The sequence below is a fragment of the Falco biarmicus genome, chromosome 2, assembly GCF_023638135.1.
Source record: "Falco biarmicus isolate bFalBia1 chromosome 2, bFalBia1.pri, whole genome shotgun sequence".
Lineage (NCBI taxonomy): Eukaryota > Metazoa > Chordata > Aves > Falconiformes > Falconidae > Falco > Falco biarmicus.
In genome coordinates this window covers 57898371-57924447 of record NC_079289.1, presented here as the reverse complement: position 1 = coordinate 57924447, position 26077 = coordinate 57898371, and the positions used below count along the sequence as shown (strand labels likewise).

Here is a 26077-nt window from a genome sequence, read left to right as displayed (position 1 = left end):
AGAATATAATCTAACTTTTGATTTATAGCATTCAGTTGATTTTTGTCACACATTATGTATCCAAATAACTGTATAACAGAGCAATGCCATGCAGGAAAGAAACAAGTATTTTAAACAAAATTGTTGTTATTGACAAGTTTCTGAGAGACTCCAAAATTGGAAGACATTAAAATTTATGACCATGAAATCCTTTTTACAGTACCACTTGATATATCGTGCTTTAAATCGATACCTGTCAAGTCTTTTAGGTAACTGTATGATGGTGTCATTTTAGTTTTCTACAAAAGACTGCAAAAAGAGGGGAAAGCTATAGTGTTTCTTATTTATATCTGGCTTCTCAGCATGTAGCACAGGACTTTCTATAATGACTAAGTCAGCTGTTAAAGCTTATGGCAAGGTTTACTTAATTTTATACATAAACATTCCCAAAACTGATGACCATTTGTATAGGCAACAACAGACTTTAAGTCCATGGGTTCTGGTATTGTAAAACATCTTGCCGAGTGTGTATGCGTGTGGATATATATATTTACAATCCCCCCCCTGCTAAAATCTATCTGTCTGTCTGTCTGTCTATCTATCTATCTCTCCTAATATATATAAAATAAATATAAATCTACATATAAAAGATGTATTACTTTAGCTAAATTACATTTGAAAACATTTGACTATGTAAATACACTCACTGAAGGGAAGTCAGGCTGCTTTTAAGATAACTGGAAGAAAACTTGGCTACAATAAGCAATGAGGCTCATGATAGTAACTAAATAGCTGGTAAATTCTTTGTTACACTATTTCGCTTGTTTAATCTTGACTGGATAGATTTGAATACATTAAGGCCAATTCTATCAGTCTAAATCTGAATATGGGAAAATCTAAGGACATAAAACTTTGCTCAATATTTTGGATTTGCGTTAGTTTTGAGGGTGGTGAATTTGGCCCTACGCGTGCAAATAAATGTGTGTTCTCCAGCTAAGAGAGCAATTTGGAAGCCTCAGCTTGTTTTAGTCCTGTTGATTTAAATGATTTTGATTCTTTATGAAAAATTAGCAGGAAGGATTCTGAATTATCTTAAAATAACAAGAATCACATGTTTTGAACTCGTTATTAGGGTGATATCTCAGTATTTTACTTTCACATTATCAGAGGATTGTCAGTGGCAAATACTATCTGCAGACTTCTGCTTTATACAAGGTCATGGATTAAGCTAAGACCCATTTGTAATTTTCTGTGATGAATATTAAATTGGAAATGTTAAAATGTTTTATTTATATAGTTTTGGAACAAAATGCTTTTGCTTTCAGTTTTGAAATGACATTTTATTTTAGACAAAACAAGCAAGAAATATTATGAAAACATTAGAAAAACTGAAAGCAAAAGGAACAAAAGAACAAATTAAACATTTTGGATTGCCCTCAAATTTTTTTTTTCTTTTTTTACCAAAAATATGAAAAAAGCTGTTTTGTTTTGACTTAAACACATTTTTAAAGAAATTTTTTTTTGGCCACCAAATCAGAAAAGTCAGTGTTGCTCTGTCTCCAATTATGGTTGGACTGGTGGTCAGGCAGTTTGCTGGATTTTGGAAATGAGTTGATGGTAGTTGCAGAAAGGCAGAAGGCAAAGAGCAGGAGCTGTGAGTTCACCTTAATGACGTCTGTACCTTTTACAGACCTTTACTCCTCATACAGAAAGGCAAGACACCTCTATGGCTGAGTTAGAAATTCACTTTATGCCCTAAATTGTCACACATGACCTTTTTATTTGTCTCCTATCTGGACCCCGTCCTGATGTCAGACAACTTCCACTGTAAAGTCAGTGGAGTCCAAACCACCATCAATGTTGTTTATGCTGAGCATTTCTAAATTTCCTAAATTGGCAGCCCAAGTTAAGTATTTAGATACACATTAAGTGTTCAAAAAGAGTGTTCTCAAAGGTGCTAGGCATCTGCAGCTCCATCTTCAGTCAACAGGAGGTTCAGATGCTTAAGTTTTTCAAAAATCAAGCCTTTCCGTAAGCTAGGAAATACTGGTGGAGATTAGGTAGCCATCAGCAGATGCCACCATTCAGGAGCTGTATTATTTTCCCAACTTCAACCACAGATGAATGAAGGATGGAAGTCCACATGGATGTGGATAATGTAGCTGTGAGGAGCTAACCATTTTGCCTCTGAAACAAGACCTGGTTTTGCAAACGTTGAAGCTCAACAGACAGTAAGGCAGAATTTGTGCTGAAGAGCATTGATTGCTATTCTTTCGCTGGCACATCGAGATCACTTAGAAGAACACTTTATTTTTTTGCTTGGTGCTTTAAGATATCATACACTGCTAGCTCTAAAAATATAGTTTGCTAGATGGCATCATTAGGACCCATGCCTTTGGTAACAAAAACCTGAGAGATGTACTGTTACTGTATGCATACCCTGAATGATGGTCAGAGACAAAAAAAGTAAAATGTTTTGTCCTGTATGCTAGAATTCTCTAACACATGTGTCAAATGGCTGACGTCTATTGCAAAACCCCAACCTTTGTTGGCTGCAGTGTCTCACTAGGGTGTCCGAGTGATCTGGTACACCAGTCACGGGGTAACAGGCTGCATTACAGGACTCTGGGGCAAGGAGACTGCTGCTCTTGCTGTCTGCCAATACCCGTAGGTGTCACCAGCACTTACTGGGAGGGGAGCCGGGAGATGAAAAACAAATCAAAGAAAATAATAAGAAAATAACTTTCCCCTAGCAATTAGCATATGAGGTTTGCTTCTCAACTTCTTCACCTAAAAGGTATTTTTTAACAACTGCCATTTAAAAAAAAAGGGAGAAAGAGATCCAAATATTTCAAAAAGCAATTGTAGAGTGGCCATCGCAGAGTACAGTATCACCTTTCCTGTGCTCTGTGATGGGAGGAATCACTGCACAGCCCCTACCCCAACTGCTCTTCACAAACAGTCACACACTTCGTGGGATGTGGCTTTACATAGCAGCCTGTGACATTTTGGGCAAGATTTCCAGTCACAATTTTTAAGGTGCTAATAAGCATAGAAGAGCTTGGTATTACTGAATTTTTCAATAAATGACCTGAAATAAAACCCAAGTTACTTGTCTAAGTGACAGTAAATGTAGCAATATATTTAAATTGAAGAATATATGCATTATTTTGAGGCATCGGCAGAAAGCCATACCAGTGAATCCCATTGAGGCACCTTCTCTTGATTGCCTGCGGAGCCCATCTTCATCTCGGAAATCGATGTAAACAAGGTCTATTGCTTGAAGGCCAAATGCCTTTGCTGTGACTATTATTTTTTGCCTGGCATATAGAATATCATGAGTTTCCTTACTGCTTGTTGCACCTGCGAAGATGATGAAAACAAAGAAAAACTGACAAGAGTGTTTTAAACTTTTCTATTTTAAATATTGCCTATGTTAAAAAAAAGAAAGTTTGAGATTTTATTTAACCAATTTAGAAAACAAAGGAGCTGTGCAAGGCTATGTGGTCAAAATGATACTCTTCTGAAAAAAAAAAAAGCTGCTCAGCAAAAAAAAAATAAATCTCTCTTTAAACACTAGATTATAAAATTCAAATTTTGATTTAGTTCAAATCAGACATTGTATGTAAGCCTGAAGTCAGTGGAAGCTTCGGCTGGTAAGGACTGCTGACTGGGGAACTAACATGAAGTAATTACTTGATTATATTATTTACTGTATGTACAGTAAGAAGCATTACAGCAAGAGAAAGTTTACACAAATTGATATACTGGGTACAACTAAATGGTTAAAAAATTCACGCTGAGAATAGAATTGCACTTTCCTTGGTTCTGATTCTTGTCACAACTGATGTCCCAAGCTGAATATTTAAGCTTTAGTATTTGAATGAAAAAATGATGGTAGATGACTTCTGAGAAGAAGCAGAAGTATTCACGAGACTTCATGTGCTCACAGGGCACCAGCTAAGCAGTGTGCTCACATGAAGGTTGGTGTGAAAAAATAATAGTATTAATAATATGTTCCCTTTCCTTAGAGTCACTATGTAGACACAGATTTCCAGTTTGTAAGGAATATTTTAGTAAAGAAATGCTAATCTTTACATCAATGTACTCATTTTTAATTTAAATGTTGATATCTCTGCACTTTTATCTTTAAACTGAATCAGATTAATAAGAAGCTAAGCAGCCTCTCATAAAAGAAATTGTGAAATACTTTTTATTTTTGAGGAAGGCTAGTAGTGTTTTCATATGAATACATGGCTGTATTGACATGGGACATATTTAAAGTAAATTTATGAAAGCAAAATGTAGCAGGAGAGTATTTGTGCATGATGTCAAAAGCTTGACTGGTAATTGTCTAAAACAGTGATGAAGCAGACATCAGAATTTTAGGACTTTAAACATAGTTTTAGAAAGCATGTGTATGTTTTTTATGAATATCATATTTTTCAATAATTTTAGTGATTCAACAGGTTTTGTTTTGTTTTTTTTTTCATTAATTTTTGCTACTGCATGGTGAGAAGCAGAAGAAAGTGTCAGTGCCCTATAAGACTCAGGGACCATGTTTAAATTTGCCAGCAATACATTCTGCATTGAAAAAAATTATGGAGAAAAGTGGCAATGTAAAATGCAGATCAAGTGTTGTCATTACTTTAATTTTTGCTGTCAGAAAAGCAAAGGCCATAAATCACATCAGGCTTCACCAGTGCAAATGCCACACATTAACATTTATAGTAAACACACAGGTAACAACCTATGCTGGCACGGAAATCCTCTCCTCCAAAGACGACTGCGTCCAAATGAAAGCCAGCCTGGGATCCTGTTCTCAGTGCTTCTTCACAGACAGCCTTCAAATGGGAACAGAGTATTAATTTCCACAGAGATGCAGGATGCAGAGAGGCTACAGAGGATATTAGAGCAACTCAGTGTTACCAGAATCCTTCAGCTAAAATTGCTCCTATTAAGCAAAGCCATTGTAGGTGCCTGACTATGCACACTGCTTTAAAATGACTCAGCAAAAGAGAAAACTTTATCTTTCCCTGAGCACCTATATGCCTAGACTGTGTAAATACAGGATGTTGTAGCAGATTCCTTACCTTCTGGTTGACATAATGCCCTGGGTATTGCTGTGATCACTACTTCAGATATTTATGTAACAGTATGAAACAAAATACTTTGTCAAATACTGCTTAAATGCAAACAAAAAGTATTAATTTGATTAGTTTGGCAAGTAACATATCTCCATGAGAAACAGAAATAAAGATCAGAATCTCTTTTATTAAATAAATAACATGAACGGTTTAAAATGGTTGTAGATTCCTTATAAGATGCAAAGATTCCTTACAGGATTGCCAATTTAAAGCCGCCTGTTACATATAACTAAAAATTATCTAAGGAAATGAGAAGCACAAGTGCTGCAGAAAAGTATTAAAATAAAAGCAAGAAAAATTTTGCTGCTGTAGCTATTCTATGCAGAAGTGCACTTCCAAAATATTACTCTTCAATATTGATGTTTGGATAGTAGTACGTATTTTTTAAAGCTAAGGTATATGGAGAGAGACAGACGTAATGACCAGCTCTCCTAATGGGTGTTCTTCTATGGCAGCTGGTGGGACAAGAAATTATTCTTTATCAGAGTGCTTTAAAAGGCAACTCTCCTGCCAAGATCAGGAACTGCAATATTAAAAATTCTGCTGTAACATATTCCACTATAAAACTGTAGGTGAAGGAAAACCTCAGCTGGTTTAAAATATGATTTAATTCTGTGTATGCACACCAGACAGGAGTGTATCTATTTGGTTACTGCTTTATTGCGTTCCCAGATATGTTAGCGTGTGTTGTAAGATAAATGGCTGTATCAAACGAGCAAGCTGCCTGTGAGGCCTGTCGGTACTTCTGGAGGTACTTCTGATGTGTGTGTCCTCAGCTGGTCCGAAACTTTCCCCTTAGAGCTTGGGAGGAGAATGCTGAATTCCTGGTGTATGCATGAGATCTTCCGTTTCATTACCACACCGCCTTGCCTTTCTGAAAAACCTGGACTTCACAGCGAAGACTGGGGAGTAATTTATATTAAAATGGACTTACTAAAAATAAGATTTGATCTATTACCATAAAAAAGGAGTGCACACTTCAGGTATTTCCTATTTTCAAAGTTAATTATACTTCTGATCTTAGCATTAAACTACTTCTGATCTTAGCATTAAACACCCCACCATACACAAACAAAAATGAGAACATGAAATTTGGTTGTAATGTTATTAGTAGAAACCATTATAAATCTGCCAGTTCAGCAACAGTGAAATGATAATTAATTCTTTTTTCTAATTAAATGTTATACAACCATTGAGTTTGATAGCAACTAAATAGCCAAGTGTATTGCAACAGTGAGTATTCCAGACCTTTGGAGAAGCCCGTTTCCACTCCAAGTGTGTTACAAAATGATAACAGTAATACAGAGAGGTTTTATTATTTGGCATGGACTATCTGGAAGTGTTCTGTCACTGAAGTATTTTGAATTTAGGAAGGCCTTTACAATAGAAACATTGGAATTCGACGTACAAATGTTGTGGGGGACTGAACAATTTGCTTAGTATTTTTTAACCTCTCTTCCTTGATGAAATCGGGAGGAGACTGGGGAGTATTCTGTTTATCCTAGTTTGCTGAGGTGGCATAATATGAACACTTTGAGACTTGCTTACCTTAAAATTGAGCAAGCCCACTGCAGTTTCCACAAAGGGGATAAAATTCATTGGTTCTACAAGTGTTCGGCCTTTTAGGTGATGTAAGAATTTGTCTGAAAACTAAAGCTAGACAGTATGAGCTATCAGAGAGAGAAAAAAAAGAACATTCTACATGTACATATAACAGGTTAAATTTTCACCTGGCTGTAACATCATCCCTCCCCACCCCAAAAAACTTATAATTAAAAAAAAATTAAACCAGCTTTTAATGAGGCCTGTGACTTGAAACTGCAGCATTTCCACACATTTCTAAGTTTGGAGGCTGGTTTGCAAAAAAAAAAAAATAAAAAAAATCCAGGCTTAGCACCTCTCACCCTGGCTTAGTGAAATGCAAATCCGCGGGCCCTGGAAAACAATGAAGTGCTGCTGTACCTGAGGTCCGGTTTTGTTTCAGGTCCAGCACTGCCATCACTGGAAGCGCTCCCCAGCCTTCTAAGTGGCATCCGTATTATTCATTACGGCACCGTTACCCTTTTGTTCAATAGGCTTTTCTTCATAATTTTTTAGCTTACCTAGGAAGGCCTTAAAAAGGAAGTTTAATTCTTTGAAGACCAAAGCTTGCCAATTTTTTCCATGAGACCAGTTCACAGCTAGCTCTGAGCTGCCAGTGGGGTAGCCCAAATTCCAAAATCTATCATCTGGAAACATACAAAAGCTCTCGCACAGATTTTTCCCCTTTCAAAAGGGGGAAAAAAAAAAAAAAGAGGGGAAAAAACCCTCAGCCCTATATTGTAATTCTATTATGTCTGTCCAGATTGAGTAATTTGCGTGGAGATAAACATATCGCAGGTACAGCGAAATTATGTTAGTAAATAAAGACAAAAATAACATATGCATATATTTTAAATTTAAGGAATATTCGACTATTAATGGATATCAAAGGAAAGGGAATTTTAATCATCTCTCCATTCAGTCTCAGTTGGGTAAATCATATCTAAGAGATTTGCATAAATATAAACCATCAAAGACTTTTCATCTTCAAAGGGGGTTTCAAGACCCTATAAGCTTTGTACTGTAATCATCGCAGGTCACAACCCTGCAGGAATAAGGCTGCTATGGCAACATAAAAAACTAATGCTTAAGGCTTAGCATAATATTCTGACTAATAGAAAGGAAACTCATTTTAAAAGCTGGCAGCCTATTTACCAGAAGCTGGATTAGAGGTGTTATTTCCCCTTTTAGCTTCCCCCCACTGCCCCTCCCCAAAAGAAGGAAAATCTAATCACCCAGATCTTGAAAAAAAAGCTTTCCAGCAATTTGCAGTAACTTTACAATTAGGCCAAAATAAATCACAGCTTTCTTCGATGAAGAATTCTGCCCTTCCTATCCCTGCTTTGCATCGTCACTGTGGCCCACTTGGTAACTTTTCTCTGGAGAAGAGAATTCCACCCAAAAATGTGCAAGGAGAAAAAAAGAAAGAAAGATCCATGCAATTCACACGTGGGAGTGTACAGTATAGCAGGTACTATAGTGACAGAAAACAGTAAACTTCATCCAGGCGCATGCAGAAAATGAGGTAATATAATAGCATCAGCGTATATTCTTAACGCTCATATCTTTTTTTTTTTAAGCAAAAAAAAGTAAAATGTGCTACTGGGTTTATATTTTAGGTGCATGTTACAGCAATAGAGCTCTTCTTTTATTTGAAAATATTTTAAAAGTCACACTCCTGGGATTTTTTTCTACCTTTTGTTTTGAAGGTAAATGAAAAAAAAAGCATGCTTAATTAAATATTGTCTCCCTTCCTCTCTCTTTTAAAAAATTTGCAGCAAGCACCAATACAAAAGGTAACGAGTGGAGAAGTTTCAATTAATTTTTTTTTTTTTTCAAAAGGAGACGATTAAATGTTTCCGGCCCGGTAAAGTGTTCATTTCAGGGAGAAAGGGGGAAAAAAAAAAAGGAAGGCGGAGGGAAAAAAAACCCACAAAGCTTGGGGAGGGGATGAAGTAGCAAGGCCTCAGCAATTCTTTCAATTCCAGTGCACACCCAATAGTGTGTCGGGAAGAATGCACACTGGTCAGGATTTGTGGGAGAATTGTCCCGCCACAAAGGAGGGAGAGTTACGCTTGTTATAGTCCAATAAGCCATGCCAGTCAAACAAGTACCCACACTAGGGACAAAAGGAAAGCAAGAGATTCTCACACAAAAGAAAACAAGTAAGCCCATCTTTTAGTTGTGCATCAGCCTCCAGGTTTTCTGCTGCACATAAATAAAAATGAAGGGGGGGGGGGGGTGGGTATGTGTAGGGGGAAATAAACAGCTTCTGGGAGGCTGAAAAATCATGCTGGAGTGAATTTTGGGAGGATTGGGAAAAGAAGGTAGCGGCGTTAAGCAGAGCGTGCTCTTTGTGTGCAAAGGTTGGGCAAAGTGAGAGGGAAGCACAAGGCGGACAATGAGGCAGAAGTTGTTGGGGGTGGCTTGTTTTCCATGATGGAAATGAAAGTTAGCGAGAAGGAAGGTGGAAGGGGATGAGGGGGCAAAAAAGCCCCCGCATCCCACCTCCCTGCAAAACCTATTTGGTGGCAGCAAGGGCCCTGCCATTTTGGAAGCATGAATATTCATTACTGACAAGTTATGTCTAACACTTACACGGCTGTAAACCCTGAGAGGTATACTCTGGTTAATTTAATTAAACGTTGGTGGAAGGGGATGGTGTACCTTCCATTGCGAGCAGCGGAGGCCGAAGGGGCAGTGCCACGGAGTGGACGGGGCTCGTCACTTACCCAGTGTGTTTGCTCAGTTGTACGCACACGCCCAATCTCAATGGTTTGATCAAGGTTAGATGCTGGGATTAAAATAAATCCTAATACGTCTGCCTGCCTTTCATCACAGCTTACACGTGTGCTAGTTGCTTGGCTAGTGGTTTGCAAAAATGCAGAAGTGAATTAAGCATTATTCTTTTACTGGCATGTTACAGCAATAATGATATCTCTAAACAAAAGTCCCCCTTTCTTGACAATTAAAACAATTATAGCATAATTAGGCCTATTTCAAAGTTTTCTTAAGTAATTTGACATGCCAACCATTTACATTTCAGGTTTTTATTGGCTGAAAAGTCAGTCGTGAAACACAAACACACCTGTCAGCAATTAAAAAGGAAGAAATAGAGAACTGTTCAGGAAATAATATCTGTGCTAATTAAAAACACTAGTTAAAAGCTTCCTGTTTGTTCCTCCAGTTGCCCCAAGGAGTGACCTTCCCCCCAACCCATTTTTTCATATGTCGCTAACATAGTTTTCCCATCTCCTGCTTACAATGCGTGTAAATAATGCTCATGGACAGAGACAGTAATTTTGCTTGTTAGGATAGTTAGAGAAGAGTCAGATACTTATGCTTCTGTTTCTGATAATAAACTCTGACATCAATATTGGTTCTTCGTTGACTGTGTGAGAAATAAACCTGATTTTCTTTATAAATGCAAGGTGTTCTGTGCATGCTTTTTATACAGCACATCTTACACACATTTAAGTGGATGCATTTCCCAATGACCTTAGCCAAGCAACAACATTACATGGTATTTGCAGCTGCCTTCCTAACTCAAGAGTCATTCATGTCTATGCCTGTGTGAACTTGGCCCAACAGCTTCAGTCAAAAGCTACTGTGTTGTTGGTACTCACCCATCTTATTTCTTCAACACATTCAACCTTTGGCAACATCATGCTTGAAGGAAGGGTCTTGGACTGCAAAAGCACCTCCAGATCTTCCTCTGCAAGACCACTGGACACAGAGTTTATCCTAACACACTTCTCAGCATGGCCAAAGTCAAACTCTTCAAGGGTTTTCACAACAGTCAGTCTTGCTTCTCTCTACAACATAAATGAGTTTAGAGGCACAAGAAAAGAAAAAGAAAGCATGTTTTCTATTGACAGAAAAGTGCACCGAGGAGAAATATTGTTGAAACGACATGAGGAAAAAGCTAGACAGCCAGTGTACTGATGTCCCCAAAATGTCTGCCACTCTTGTACTTTTACTGAAGCAGTCATCACCAGCACCTCGCAGTCTTACCTTCCTCATTTCTTTATAACCGGTAAATGAAATGCTTGGGTTTTATGTCTAAGTATTTCTACACCACCACTTGTAGAAAACAAGACTTTTGTGTCCACTAGTGCTTAACACATGTAACAAACAAAAATCTTCACGCTAACCACAACATGTTGCACTAACCGTCTGTACTCACAAAATGGCATGTTATTAAACTTGCATTAAACAATTAATTTTTGTAATTAATCTCTATATTGCTTGAATGTCAGTAAGCACACATGTACGTATACTTTGGCTTTACTGTATACATCTTCCTTTTCCCCATGTATTCAAGGTGTATTAAAGCCTGTGGTAGAGCTTACAACTTGCATGTGAAAACAACGTCAAAGTAACTCGGGAGATTTTTCCTGAACCACATAAAAATGATATTTTCCTACCGGCACAAAATAAAATCTCCAAAGACACACACTTCCTGTGGCTGTTCGTTATTTTTGTGGATGTAAATTTACAAATCTGTTTAATAGTCAATTTGCATGGAGAATACTTGCATGCTTTTCTGAAATGAAATGCATTTCTTGGCCTGGAGAAGGTGGCGGGGGGGAAGGAGGGTGCTGGGCTCCCTGCTTCCTGTCAACTGCAGTTTCAACCCCAAATTCCTTCCACTCACCAACAGCCCCTAACAAATTTGCATTGTCAAAATGCACACTTATCAAAAGTCATTTCATTTGTGAAGAGTTTTTATGTGGCTAATAAAACTTTAAAGCTTCTGACTCTCGCGGGTTCAGGAACGACTTCAACAATATGCAGTTGCTGAATAGAGATGATTTTCAAGAAAACAGGCAAACTCAAGGGTAAAAAATAAAACTAAAAAAAATCATCAAAGTTAATATCCAGGCTAATACCAATCATCAAGACAGCACATGACAGTAGATTTAAACCAGACGGATGCAAATCTCTGTTGGCGAGAGGGGCAGAGGCAGTTTCCCAATGTGGTCTGAGTTAAACGGTGTGAGGGAACAGTAGCTTACAGTTGTCAGGTCCGATCAGAACAGGGTCTCCCAGGCCAGTTTAAGACAGCTCTGCAGTGTACTGATTTACAGGGCTGGGACCCCCGATAATTAGGGTAAGTTTAGAGAAAAGCAAGTGATGGCTCTAACTGGTTAAAAGGAAGGAATAATGAAGCAGAAAGTTAATGAAATCTGAAGCAAACAGCCTTCAGCTTGGGGCTACTAGCCGTGCTTCTCCAAAGGTTGGGAGCATGTGCCCGTTAATCGGACAGACGGGAACAAGGCGCACATGTACGCATCCCTGTGCTGCGATCAAGGGGCACGTTCAGAGGTAATCTCTGGAAAATACAACCCGAAACGTTCCAACTGCTGTGAATGGACTCTGACTGGGGCCATTAGGAAAGCCACACAAAGATGCATGCAGTTTACTACAAACACATCCAGCTGGAAGACAGCTCCAGCACACAGCCGTCTGAAATGGCTGTTCTGAACCATATGATGCCAATACCGGCTAACACAAATCCCTTACGTTTTCCTTCTCTGACCAGGGGTAATGGTTTTCCAGGGCTGGGCTGAAAGTTTCTGGATATGATGCAGGAGGGTACCTTAAAAACATGCTCCAAACCAATTTATGCTTTTAATTAAAGTCAGATTATCACCGTTTCAGCACACACTGATCCAATTTGCAAAAGAAAGATCTCCCCAAATTATCCACTAAGGCAGCATCCAATTCCAACTGAAGGCACATCTCTAGCAAACTTACAGCCTAATTCGTTACGATTTTTTTCAGATTAGAATAATGAGCAGTAGACCATCTCATTAGCTATTTTTTTCCTCAGGCTGCAAACTCCCTTCCCCAAAAAGACAGATCATGTCTTTCTAGGTATATTTCCATACAAAACACTTATTAACAGGCTGTTGCTGTTATCAATTTACATAAACTAAATGTGCAGCCCTCTGGTACGTATCCCAAAAATAACCAACAACTTCACTGAATTTATACCAACCAACAAACATGGGGAGGGGGTTGTTGTTTTTCCCCATATTTTAATAGGAAATATGTTGCTATGTTAGTTAACACACCCATGCCATCTGTTGGGTTGAGAATTGATGCGTTTTCTTCGAACTGCTACGTTTTAGATCTGTCTGCCTAGATACCCCAGGAATGGAAACATTTCCCTTCCATGATAAAATGCTTCTAGTCACTATAGTTTCCACATCAGGATTCAATTTATGTTTTCAATTTTGGGACAAACTCGGAGTACCTGGCTGCCAAAGTCAGAGCTCATGAGGGGGCTGACTCGGTGCCTACTCTTCCTGCAATGGAGAAAATCTCATTGATGTTAGTGGGGTGTATCAGGTCCCCACACAGGCTTCCAATAAAACATTTCATGGCTAAATAAAAAAATCTACTAAACCCTCTGACAGTATGTACTATAAACATGGGGGAAAGGAAGAGCCCTTTCTGCCTTATTACGCAGGGAAACATAGATGTTATTCTTGTTGCAGGATCCATGCAAAACCTAAAACTTTAAGCTAGCTAAACTACTTGAAAATTGCAACAGTATAGAAAAAAGTAGTCCTTGATACAATAATGTCTTTAATACTAGTAGATACAATAATAAACACGTTCTCCAAATACTATGTAAGGTCCCTGCCAAGAGTGGTCAAACTAGATTTTTTAAGAAACAGTGAAAGAAATGGTTTACCCTGTTCTTCACATGAGAACTACAACATCAGATATTCATGAATGAATATTTGATAAAGAAATAAATCTGATCATTAAGTAAATGATTCCATCCCCAGGTAGCTTGGGATGGCGGTATCCCCACTGGGTCCCACGTGGGTTGGGTTCTTTATCAAACTGAACCAGAAAGAAAGACAACAGACTGCTTCAAGTTAAACAGTGACATTATTAAAATACGCTACATTTGCAACTCATGCTGGAAGACCCACTGGGGAAGAAAACGTTGGTCAGGGTGCTATTTTAGCATCCCTTCTGTTTGACTCTGAGGAGGACATGGGAGGATGCTCACTACCACGTGGAGCTACGCCAACCGGAGAAGATACAGGTTTCAGTGACGCAGCATTGCTGACAAATCCACAGCCACCCAGACAAACAGACACTGAAATTAAAGATGGGAATACGCGTGTTGCTGGTGCAATTGGCACCCATTAAACCTAATAACTAACCATCCTCATGAGTTCCCAGCTCTGAATTATCAAATCTGCAAAGAAAACAACATCCGTCCACTTTTACACTCCAGTGGAAGAGGTGGTCCCTCGCGGCGGGGCTGCGCAGTCTCGCCATCTGGAGAATAAATCGAGTGTGAAGTACAGTATAGTTTGGGACCAAGCTCCGTGGCGGCAGCCCAGCAGTTAGTTCATTAGTCCCAAACTTGCGGGGATTAGTGCGGTATCAGCTCTACTGTCGGATGGGATCAGGCAGGCAGAACGCAATACTCGGGGATGGGGGTGGTGGTGAAGAAGGAGCCCCTCGGGTTTATTTATAAAACTACACAGTGTAAGCGCACATAAAGAAGTGCCTTTGGTTATAGTATTGTCATCGCCTCCTACCAGTGAATCAGCACCTTTCCTTCTTTCCTTTTTTCCCCCTTTTTTTCTTTAAGTTATATGTCAAGACATAGAAATTTCCGCTTCGAAACAGAAGGAATGCCACAGAGCTGGAAGCTCAGCCACCCACTCACCCTGGACACAGTGTTAATACAGCAGTAACGAAGCAAAGATGGTCAGATTAACAGGATTTTGGGGACTGCAACAGCAGACGGAAAAATGACATTTTCTTCTTTCTGTTCAAACTGGTACGAAACCCCACAAACCAGTTTTCCAGCACTGTGATTTCTGGACCTCTCTGATTTTGGGGAAAAAAAATCTGTTTTGCTTTATCTTTCTTGCCTAGTTTTACTCCCTTTTTTTTTCCTCAAGACCTTCAGGTCTTAATGTAAAGAAAGTGGGTATATTTAAAGATACATTTATGTATAGATCTCATCCTGTTAACATCTTTTGGTAATAATTCTTCATATGGAAATGTAAATATATGATGCACTAAAATGGCAGGCCAGTATCTATCATCCTCATTGCCATAATAAGTTTGCATGTTTCAAATGGCAGAGGAAAAATTAATTACTATAATCACAATTCAAGTTATTTTTTGTGACAGGTCTGACATGGTAAAAACATACAATTATGTGTTAATGTTACTTCACTGGAGTGGTTTGTTTACAGGACTTGACATTGCTGAATCTTTTGTCACTTATATTAATGCATACCCGACAAAGGCATCTCCCAAATAAGATTTTGCAGAAGCGCACAAATATTATAAACCCACAGCATTTTTTGGGCAAAATTCAGTCTCTGCAGAGGCAAAACCTGACATTTTTTACATGCTTAATTCTCCACCAGTGAAGTGATACCATAGAGAGTGAGACACTTCTTTAAGTTTCAAATTAACAGATGAGATTGCAAAGACAAATTAAATTTCTTTTCAAGGAAACAAAGAGAACTGTAACCGTGGAGCATTTTCTGAGAACAGGAGGTTCTTGGTTCAAGAGACCTGCTTTCTACCTTACATGCACCAGGTACCTGCGAGAACAAATCTTTGAAATGGCAAATACTTATTTCTAGTTAGTCTTGTTAGACTGAAACGCTGCTGTAAAATGTGCATACATCGCAAAACCTTCAGGAAGCTGTTATTAAATCACTTAGAGTTACCTTCCAGCAGATAATCAGTTGAGCAGTTTTTAAAGACTTAGGAAGTTTTAAAACACATTTTCTTTTGGTTCCACAGGGAACACGCCAAACCCATCAATCATGTAATCCTAAAGGAAAGAAGAGGCAGGAGTGGGGAGGAGAATGGAGAATAGAATTTCCATCTTGTATGTCTGTGTTTATCCTCTGCAGTTCAGGCATACGCATGTTTTAGAGCACTGTAAGAATCTAATTTTTCCGCTACTCTTTCCTGAAATCTTCAAATTCTTTCTTTAGTAAGTATTTGTCTATTCAAGACTTTTCTTGTTTTACACCAACCTTTTCACTTTTCTGAAAGAGATTCTTCATGACATAATGAGTCATCTAACTCTGTTCATCTCTAGCATCTGCTGCTTTTCTCTCTGCTCTGCTAATTGTCTTTACATGCGGTACATGGTCTAGCAATGCTAAAACGAAGCAAACTTCAGTGGTCAGCATTATGAACTAAGCTGCAATTCAATTATGCTCTGTTGAGGAATCTTAATGTCTTTCCCCATTTTCCTTTAAGTTTCATTTAAGGTCTAGGAACGCATCAGTGTGCCTATCAACAATATTTATCCTGTATTATTAAAGGACAAGATCTCTTAAAGCTGTTTATGAATAGCTGTGAGCTGCTTGCTGCCATGTAAGCTTAGCAGCCTCTCCTTCCCTCTGCCAGCATGGATAATGTGGATCCTGAAGATATTAGGTGAGGTCTACCCAACATCAGCAGAGTTGGGTGATTTCTGTATATGATGATTGGGTGATGGCCTGTCTTGAGATGCTGTGAACGTGGAGAACCAGAGAACAAGAACCCAAGGTCCACCTAGCCAGCAGTCCAGGACCCAGGGCTCATGAATCCCAATAAAGCTTTAGGGGTGCTCAGCTATGTAAGCACTACATTTCTGCTGAGCTGGGGTATCTGAAGACATGTATATTAGTGCTAGTGCAAAAGCAAGACATTTTCACAAGTTGTGTTTAAGATATTTTTCTGACTTGCACGTATCTCATGGAAGTTTAAACAGAGGCCAATTGGCTGATAGAATGAATTGGCACGTAGAAATATTCATGCAATGTAAGGACTTAGCATAAAAATTTCAGTAGTAAAAATAATGCAGCATGTTGTGTGTGTATATACATAAACACAGAGACAGGCTTATACCTTAAGCCTATGTGTACAGAAATATTTCAAAACGTTTTTTAATGACAGTACTTTATACAACAGCTTCAATAAAAGAAAATTTTGTTCATGTACGTACGCAGCTATTCTTCTGTCTGCCAACTTCTATAAACACTTACAAAAGAGATGTAAACAACCTTTCAATTAAGACAAATCAAGCTAACACTAATTTAAGCTGGCTGCAAGATGTAGTCTCTTTACTTCTTTCCCTGGCTTTCTGAGGATGCTTTTGGTTTTGTGACAGATTAGCATCACAAATGAAAATTCTTTAGAAGCATTAGTGTTAATTAGTCTTCCTGGACAATCCAAATGAGCTGCTGCATGATGAAATGAGACCACAAAATACTCAATCTGATGTATCAATAAGAAAAAAAAGGCTACACATTTCTTTCATCTGGCACATGAACTTAACTGTATGTAATGCTTATTTTTTATTTTAAAATATTCTAGTTTAAGGTATATTTAATTGGCACCATGTAATAAATTATTATTGAAAATGTATACATTTGGGAATCCATTTTTTATTTTTATAAAGGTATCTTTTTGTTAATCCTGATAATGAAATACATTGTGGTCTGCCAAAAGTATATCTGCTTTAGCAAACTATCAGTAGCTCTGCTCAGCAGCTGATTTCAGGTGTGGTGATTGTAAGTGAAATATGGATAAAATGTTTTGAAGATCAGCAAATGGGCACTATCAGAAGCATCACCTAATTACTGCCTCAATTATTTAATAAATTATTTGGGGGAAAAAAAAGTGCCAAATGAGGTAAACATTAAACAGTATGGGAAGTTAAAAGCAAGCTAAAGTCAAATTAAAAGTTTATCAGCAAGAAAACAACTGGCCAGAGGCTTGTACTGAAGGAGCCAGCGTCTGCCCCAAGCTGCTCGGAAGCCCCTAGGAATGAAGATGGCATTAAGAAAAATCAGGTCAGCTGTGCCATGGCTTCCTTCATCCTTTTTTCTGGAAGAAACTTTTCCCAATCTACCTGCAGTCTCAATAAAACTAGGTGTTTCAAAGAGAAAACTTGGAACAACTGTGCATGTTTTTTGGTATTGTGCAAATACTGATTAACAGCTCTTATCTCAGTTTTCAGAAAGTGCTTTTTCTGCATTGGTAAATTAGCAAATTAATATTCTGTAATGCAATCAAAATCCCACAGAACTCCCTAAGTCCAAGTGTTTACAGGTCATGTCCACAGTAAAATTGTACTTGTGCAAAAAAGCAGAAAAGTTCTCATCTCTTCATTTTCAACCTACATTTTAAAGTTAAGTGCTGTCACCTTGTAGATGCGTGTGTTTCCATGTAACAGGTTTAGCATGGGATTCGTGAAACTAATGGGCCACTCAGGTGTCTTATGCTGAGCAAGACACCCCCACAAAGTCCTCCCACCAGGCGGGTCCTTGCACTGTCCAGAAGAGGACTTCTTAAACCTTCTCATTTCACAGGCAGGTTTTTAAAGCAGAAATTATCTCATGTAGCCCTGTGTGCCCTTGTGAGATCATGTCATTCATATAAATTTTTTTATTATTTATATTTTACATATTTATAGGTTTATAGACTCTGACAAACTCTATACAATCAGGTAACTTAGCTCCCAACTTCACCTGAAGGTCTTGGGCCCCGACTGCCCACAAGGTACAACTGCTCATTTACACTGGGGGAGCGAATCATCTATTCCCCCCAACTAAAGCACAGGTATGGTTTTAGAGATGGAGCTCTCCAGGTGCCATGCCCAAAGAGCAGTATGGGCAGGACTGCATCAAGTCCAGCTGCCTCCACACTGCTCAGCCCTGTGACGCTGCTCCAGCAAGGCTTGCGTACCTTCAAACACACATCTCCTCTCGCCATGCCCCAGGGCATGCAACACATATCCTCAGCTAAAGGTTACGCGTCGCCCCCCCCCCCCCCCCCAACCGTTCATATGGCACACCGCTCATATTATTTCAGCTGCTGGAATTGAAGAAAAACCACACAGAAAAACAATTATGCTGTAGGTCCATCAAAGCCCCACTCTGTGTCATGGGAAGAGCCAGATCCATGTGCTGCACACACGGCTGTCACTGCTGTCAGTCTGCCCCTGTGCAATGTGGATACGAGCCCCTCTGCCCCACGAGGTGAGGGCACCAAGATCTCTCTTTGGGTCAGATGCATTTAGCACTGTAGAAGTAGCCCGTAATTGCAGTAATTACGTCCATGGAAGAATAATGTCAGGAGATGTTTGATACAGAAACTTTGGTCTAACAAGCTCTGCACTAAACTGACACAGCTCTTGCCTTCCTGCAAAGCAAACTTGTTTTACATGTGTATTTCTCAGCCAACGCTTACCTTAACAAAGACCCACCTCACTACACTGGATTTTTGCCAGAAATCCTTCTTCTCTTTCTACCAGAAGGGCTTCCTTCTGATAACAGATCCCACTTGGATGAGTGCCCAGGGTGAGTCAAGGAACCCAAACATCCCACTCCACCCCAAATGCCGGTTTTAGCACCTCCTGTAGGCAACATTTTCTCAGCTGCTCCTAATAACATGATGAAGCCCATTACAGGGACTTGGCAGAGTCCCTGAAGGATGGGCAGCAGTACAAAAGCAACTGCACCCCCTTCCTTCCACCCCCACACCCCCGAAGTGGGAGAGGGGAGACAGCACCAGAATGCCATGTCCCACATGTCCCCACGTAGGCAGTGACTAGCTGAGGCAGAGACTGAGCCCTCATATAAAATAGGATTAACTCCATGAATCAGGTCTTCATGGTGAGGAGTAAGGACTTCTCTGAAATCACTTCACTTGTTTTCAATGGTCTAAACCAAACCTGAAAATGTGAATTTTTCCCGGCCCAGAGCTATGATTAGTGTTAAAGGAATGGAGGTTTTTCTCCAGTTTGAAAGTGGGACCTGAGGAGGTGGTTATTTTCTAGGTCAAATCTCCCCCGTGTCAATCCTATGGCAGTAGTATGGTATTTGTACATCACTGATGCATGTATTGTACTGGTACAATATAATACACTTCTTTATAGACATGTAGAGAAGAAATCTTGATTGTTTTGTTGGTGTTCTTCAAAACCTTTTTAAGTTCCTCATTTAGCTATTCCTGACTGCAGTGGAACAAATTACTGAAAATTGTTACATTTCTTTCCCCAAGCTTTTCTTCAACTGTATTTTTTTTCTGATGTAATTATTTTTACATGCTAGGCTGACTGAGAAGGTGCTCCTTAACAGGCCTTCTAGAATATCTGTGAAGTTTGAAGTAACGCTGGTGCATATTCCCCAATAAAAGGCCAGGATAAATGCATGTATAATTACTTCTGCAAGATTAAGCATTTCCTACCCTTTTCTGCTTATTTCCACTACATGCCCCACCTTTTCCCCATGCAAGCGTTTCCAATGCAACTGTTTCTTGAGCCAAGATGCAAACTGGATCACTGAAGCAATCACATTAGAAAAGCTCAGATTTTTTTTATTTCTGGGTGGGAGAGCAGTGTTTGTTTTTTTTTTTTTTTTACCCCAGACCATTTCAGCAGTCTGGTTTACAGAGACATACAAACAATTGCATCACTGCAAGGGGTTTGCAGAGGATGACAATAAGCAGCTAGGAAGGGCAACATAGAAAGAGGAACTTCTTGAGATGTTTTTGTTTTTTCCACCAAAGCCAACCAGCTAAGCACCCATCATTTCACTTGTTTTGTGTTAATAAGGAGACTAGCAGGTAGGATGCAAGCAAATGCCTGCATCCCATAACAACTGTCACTACGAGCCCCCATTCTTACATCCATATGTATTTACCCATAATGTCACCTCAATGATGGCATAACTGACCAGGGCATCTGGAAGTAGGGAACTTTGTTAAGTCATCGATTACTTGACTAACACAACTTTTGCCTTCACTTCAGTTGTTCCCTTCGGAACATTTTTCAGGTCTGAACATGCAGGCTCTTTCACCTGTGTTTTTGTTACCTGCTCTTATATCTGTCAAAGTCCAAATCCGATGTGGATTTCACCCACTTCAAGCAGTCTGTCAGGCTTGGAGCTCAAATTCTTTACATCTGGCTTATCAAGTATTTTCTCTCACTTTTTGGACAATGACTCTACCAAATGCAATGTCAACAAAAGACTAATAAGATGGGTTCATCTTTGGACCATTTCTTAAGAGATATAATAAATCTGGTGCCAGTCTGGATCCTGCTTTCATACTGCTTTAACCACTTTGAATTTCGTTGACACCAATAATGTTAAGTTGATGCAAAGCCATGGTATGCATCTGTTCGCCAAAATGCTGCTAGCAGTATAATTTATTTTCCTGTGTGAATGAACTTCATGGACAATCAGGATTTTACAGTGGTCTAATTGCGTGCATGCATACAGTACTACTGCTTTGTTTTTATTATATTAATTTTAAAACAACAGTGATAAAACGTAATTCAGCATTCACAAGTTTGACACCCATTAAACTGCCATTTTTGCTTGCATTTTTTCCCCCCTCCCATTTTTGCCCAACTTGCTTTACTGTTGTGTAACTGTCTGGATTAAGTATGTATTTAGCAATTTTTTTGTCCCTTTGACTTGCTATGCATCTCCTTCTCAATCTGAATGAAGGACTGCCACAAGAAATACATGAAAACTTGTGCTACTTACCTAACAAATGCTTTTTAAGGGAAACTGTTCTGCCTTACTTGCTAAGCCTGTTTACAGTTTTTGATTGCCCCACTAATAATGTGTTTTGCATTGAGAACAGAAGGTAGTTTTTCCCCCAAAGTGCTCAGAGACAGCTTCTCCAGCCAGAGTCCCCTCCATCACCTGCATCAGGTGCAGATTAACCCTGTTGGGACTCAGGTGATGCTCCCTTCCCTGTCCTTGGCAGTGGCTGCTCCCTCTGCTGCCAGCCTGCCACTGAGCATCACGTCTGTCTGGCAGCTGCCCCTGCAACCTCCGGAAGCTCCCTGGCTCCATTTTCTCATTCCAGCTGGGCACCGAGGCACCGTCCCTGCCAGCACGTTTGCACTGCTGTGTGGTTATGTTGCTGGATACAGCAGGTTGTTCAGGTCCTTTCCTGGTTAAGGTGTCTTTACTTTTGCTTGGGATGGGGCTGTGGCCAGTGTGATCCAAAGTGGTCCTCACACCACTTTGTCAAGGGCTTGCTCTACATCTAGAGAACTTCACTTATTTTCTGAGGGCAAACTGCACAGTGACACCAGTGCTATTCAACTTTATCTGTTGGCAAGTTGCCTACCCATTTCTCTCCCCACACTTTCATTTGCATGCAATCATCAATAAACTTCCTAGAAAATCTCCTCTTTAGAGGCAGTAGATTTCTGCAACACAGGTGTGGGAACAAGTCTGTTGTCCCTTTTGAGCCCACTGGGCTACTCCAATGTCTAAGGGTGCCATACCAGGTACAACAGTACCAGACAAGTGTTGCAAAGCGTGTATCTTACCGAAGTTTCTTTCTGTTCTGGCTCCTCATTCAATCTATAACCTTCCCCAGTAGGCTTCAGGCAAAGTTGCAGAATCACAGGATGGCTGAGGTTGGAAGGGACCTTTGGAGGTTATCTTGTCCAACCCCCTTGCTCAAGCAGGGCCACCCACAGCTGGTTGCTAGGACTGTGTCCAGTCAGCTTGTGAAGATCTCTGAGGATGGAGACTCCACAGCCTCCTTGGGGCAACTTGTGCCAGTGCTCGGTCACAGTGACAAAGTGTTTCCTGATGTTCAGAGGGAACCTCCCGTGTTTCAGTTTGGGCCCATTGCCACTGGTCCTGTCACTGGGCACCACTGAGCAGAGCCTGGCTCTGTCCTCTTTGCACCCTCCCTGCAGGTATTTATGTACATTGATGAGATTCCCCTTGAGCCTTCTCTTCTCCAGGCTAAACAGTCCCAACTCCCTCAGCCTCTCCTCACAGGAGAGGTGCTCTAGTCCCTTCATCATCCTTGCAGCCCCTTGCTGGGTCTCTCCGGTATGTCCATGGCTCTCATGGACTGGGATCTCTGGCATTCTCTTCCAAATGATTCACAAGGTTTAGAAGTTCTCCCTTCTATTTGTCAGAAGACTTTGAGTATATTAAAACTATCTACCTTTTTATTTTTGAAAAAAAATTAAGGTCTATTTAAAAAAAACACAACTGGTATTCAGCACTCTAGTTTATTTGTTAATACCATTTTTTAAAAAATTCCTATGTCCCTTCATACTCTCAGCATCACCTCTTTCAATATAATTCTCGTTTCCAACTGAGTGATTTAATCTTTGCTTTAAGATAATATTTCATCTGTTGCTTATTTGGCTTTATTTCTTCTTGACCAGGTTTCACAGCTTCAGATTCTGTGTTGGCAGTTTCTTGGCCAATTTTCCTTTCCTGTTGACCAGATACAATCTCTGCCAGTATGGACACTAAGTCCTCTATTGCTGGCCAAGCAAGAATCAATCATGCTGAATCTTAGTAATATAAATTTACACTTAAGACAAATGTAATCCTCCTGGGAATTATCATCTACCCTAACATAACTTTATCACTATTTATGAATGCTTATGATTAATTACTGTAGCCCACTTACATGCACGTTTGTAAGTAGACAGCTATCAGGATAATTAAAATAGCAAGAAAAGAGTAGCAAAATGGCTTCAGTCTAATAGCTATATAAATATATATATATTTAAGAACACTGCTTGTGCCTGTGTTTGGACAGGTTGCTGTTTGACTCCATATGCATGTGGACCTACTTTCTGGCTATTCTAGTTTCATATCTATATTGCACAATCACTGTAGAGCCGCAGGCAAGTTGAACCCCATTGTCCTCTAGACCATTCAGGCTTAGCACAAATGCACGATCTAGTGACAAGAGCTTTCACTCAGCCAATTCTGCGTGCCCAGAAGTTCATCTCAGCTTTTTCATCTTGAACAATGGGGAAGCAAGGGGGATAGCCTAATATTTTATCCTCTGTTTTGCCTATGTAGTCTTTGTCCACCAGCAGTTTGTGGCGCTAAAGGCGAACCTCTTGCATGTAATCGCTTTCAAAAAGCCTTCCTCCTGTAGACAAGGCAACGATGAGTTACAGTCACTGTTTGCTGTTATCCTAATCTGTTTTTCAAATAAAGGTGCCTTTTCTATCATCTATATAACTCATTCTGCTCTTTCTGTGTCTCTTCATGCCATGGCACACTCTCTGGGTTTAATACAGGACAACATTCTGAAAATTTGTTCTTCTGCTGTCCTGTCTCCCAAGGATCACCACCTCCTTTCGAGCTTTGCTTGTACTTTTTTCACTGCTCATAGTCAAACAAGTTATTGAATTGTTTTTGTTTGTTTTTTGCTGTTTCCCTCCCTCGCCTTCAGTCGATGTTTGTAAAGCATTTAACACTACACCAGGCGGGTTAATTTACTGCACTGGTAAAACAGGCTATTTGGAGTGTCTTGCAACACTGACATGTTTTCAGCTTGAAAATCAGATGTCTCCATCCCAAAGGAAAGAATTCTTGCCAAAGCTTTGTTTATATCGATGCCAGGTGCAATCTGGCCCAACAGTGGTAATGACATATGAACACTAAACAGTTTGTAAAAAGCATGCTTCAAAATGAAATCTGAATCCTATACATAAAGACCCAGGTAAGAGTCTTACTAGGAATTTGCCTGGTGTAGGAAAGTATTTCTTTGTAGAAACATTAATTTGGCTTCTGGGCTCCCTTTAGTGTTATTAGTGGCTTCTGATTTCAATTTTTTCATTACAGATTGTTTTTCTTTTGCTTCTGGTAGAGTTTTCAAAGCCACAGGTTTATTGTGTAGAAATATTTTAACAAAAATTACTGTAATTACTGTATTTAATACTTTATTTTGTACATGGCTCTTGCATGTACGATTAACAAAAGAAATCTTTCCTCTTCTTGCCTCGCAGAGAGCGACCCGTATTTGGTGAAATTAGAAGTACTGTGATTCAATGCATACTGCAGCACCTCTTGAAAGGGAACTGCCAGAATTGAATTGCATCTTCTTCTTCTTAAACAAGTTCAAAATGGGCTTTCATCCCTAAAGGAGATTTTTTTTTGGTTACTGCTGGCTACACAGAGGGGAAAAAAATGTTAAACCTGTGTGAGAGTCCTGACTCTTAGATTAAGTAACTCCCTGACCATAACATGAAAGCATCAGAAACTCTGGCAGGCTGTAACTTGCATATGTTTGTCTGAGCTCTGTGATGGTCAAATCCTCAGCATCACTTTGCAAAGTTATGGCCAGATAAAACTGTCTAAAAAAACAGTGGTTTGATACACTGTGGGGTTTTTAAAATGTGCCCAGATTTTTGTTTGCAAATCTGTATTTAACTGACACTCCCACTAAATCAGTGGCCATTTACATGAAGATCTGGCCCTTAAAAATCAATGACATTTATGCAGTGATCAGATTCTCATCTCTTTTGAGGGGCAATGTTAAAACCAAACATCCACTGCTGATATTGAGCATGTGTACTGCATATAGCGCAAATCATTTCCCCACAGAGTAAACCAAACAAAAGCCATGAGAACAACAGCAATAAGAGACTATGTGACAAAAAGCTATTCATGTGCACAACCCATTACCTCACTGCATACCTAAATACGAGCCAGTGGCTTTGGGTTTTGTCTTAAGGAGAACTCTGAGGGAAATTCTCAGGATGCCTTTCCCATGTGTTTGAAGTAAAATCATGAGATGAGTATGCCTTTAAAATGAGAGATAAACCACTTAATACTTCAACTCAAACTTCAGAAATCATGATTCTTGAATCAGTGCCTCAGCAGAAAAGGAAAGACTCAGATTTGCAGATGGCAAGTTGCTTGCTGCAATCTGAAAGGGTCTATACTATAATGGCAAAAAATATGACTATATACACTTTCTTCCTCTGTCCATCTGCCACTGTTATAGTCTACTGTGGGGGTGATTTTATTTAAATTTGGACTGTTTGCAGGCTGATTTCTCATTTCTGCAATCATTAGGTTTGTCACAAAAAGAGTAAATAATTTTTTTTAAAAAAACCCCAACTGCTGCCTTGGTGCTGTGTGACTTACATAGTGAAATCATTGCAATAGGCTCTCTCTGAAAAAAATCTACATACATCTGCTGCTAGTCTGCGTGGTATCTCATCCAGTGACTGTGTATGTACATCTATACATGGAGGGTTTGGGAATCTTCATAATGACTGCAATTATTTTCTGAAACGGAAGATACAGAATAGTGGTAATCATCAGCCAGACCAAGAATAAAAGAAGAGAAATACATAAATAATAGAAAATGAGTAATGCAAATTGATATTTAATTTACTAATATTTAAAGGTCACAGGAAGAGTCATCTCGTTTTACTCACTTACTATGCACCTTCATCCAGGAATGGTATACACTAGCTTGCCACAGCCTCCCCCACACTCACTGTGTAACAAAAAATACTGGTGGACAGAGGTATGTATTTATCAAGATGCAGAGAAACTGAAAGC

General features: G+C 39.4%; 1 protein-coding gene across 3 annotated transcripts in view; it reads right to left on the bottom strand.

Moving 5' to 3' along the window:
- CLYBL (citramalyl-CoA lyase) overlaps positions 1-26077 on the bottom strand; it is a 174464-nt gene that overhangs the window by 18228 nt on the left and 130159 nt on the right. For 2 of the 3 annotated variants that reach the window (XM_056329075.1, XM_056329076.1), the window contains exons 3-6: positions 10334-10522; positions 6675-6776; positions 4730-4823; positions 3175-3342 (exon numbers count right to left, since the gene is read on the bottom strand). In XM_056329075.1, the coding sequence (XP_056185050.1) occupies positions 3175-3342; positions 4730-4823; positions 6675-6776; positions 10334-10522 (553 nt within the window). The remainder of the gene's footprint in view (positions 1-3174; positions 3343-4729; positions 4824-6674; positions 6777-10333; positions 10523-26077) is intronic. The other variant, XM_056329077.1, reaches the window with a different exon arrangement.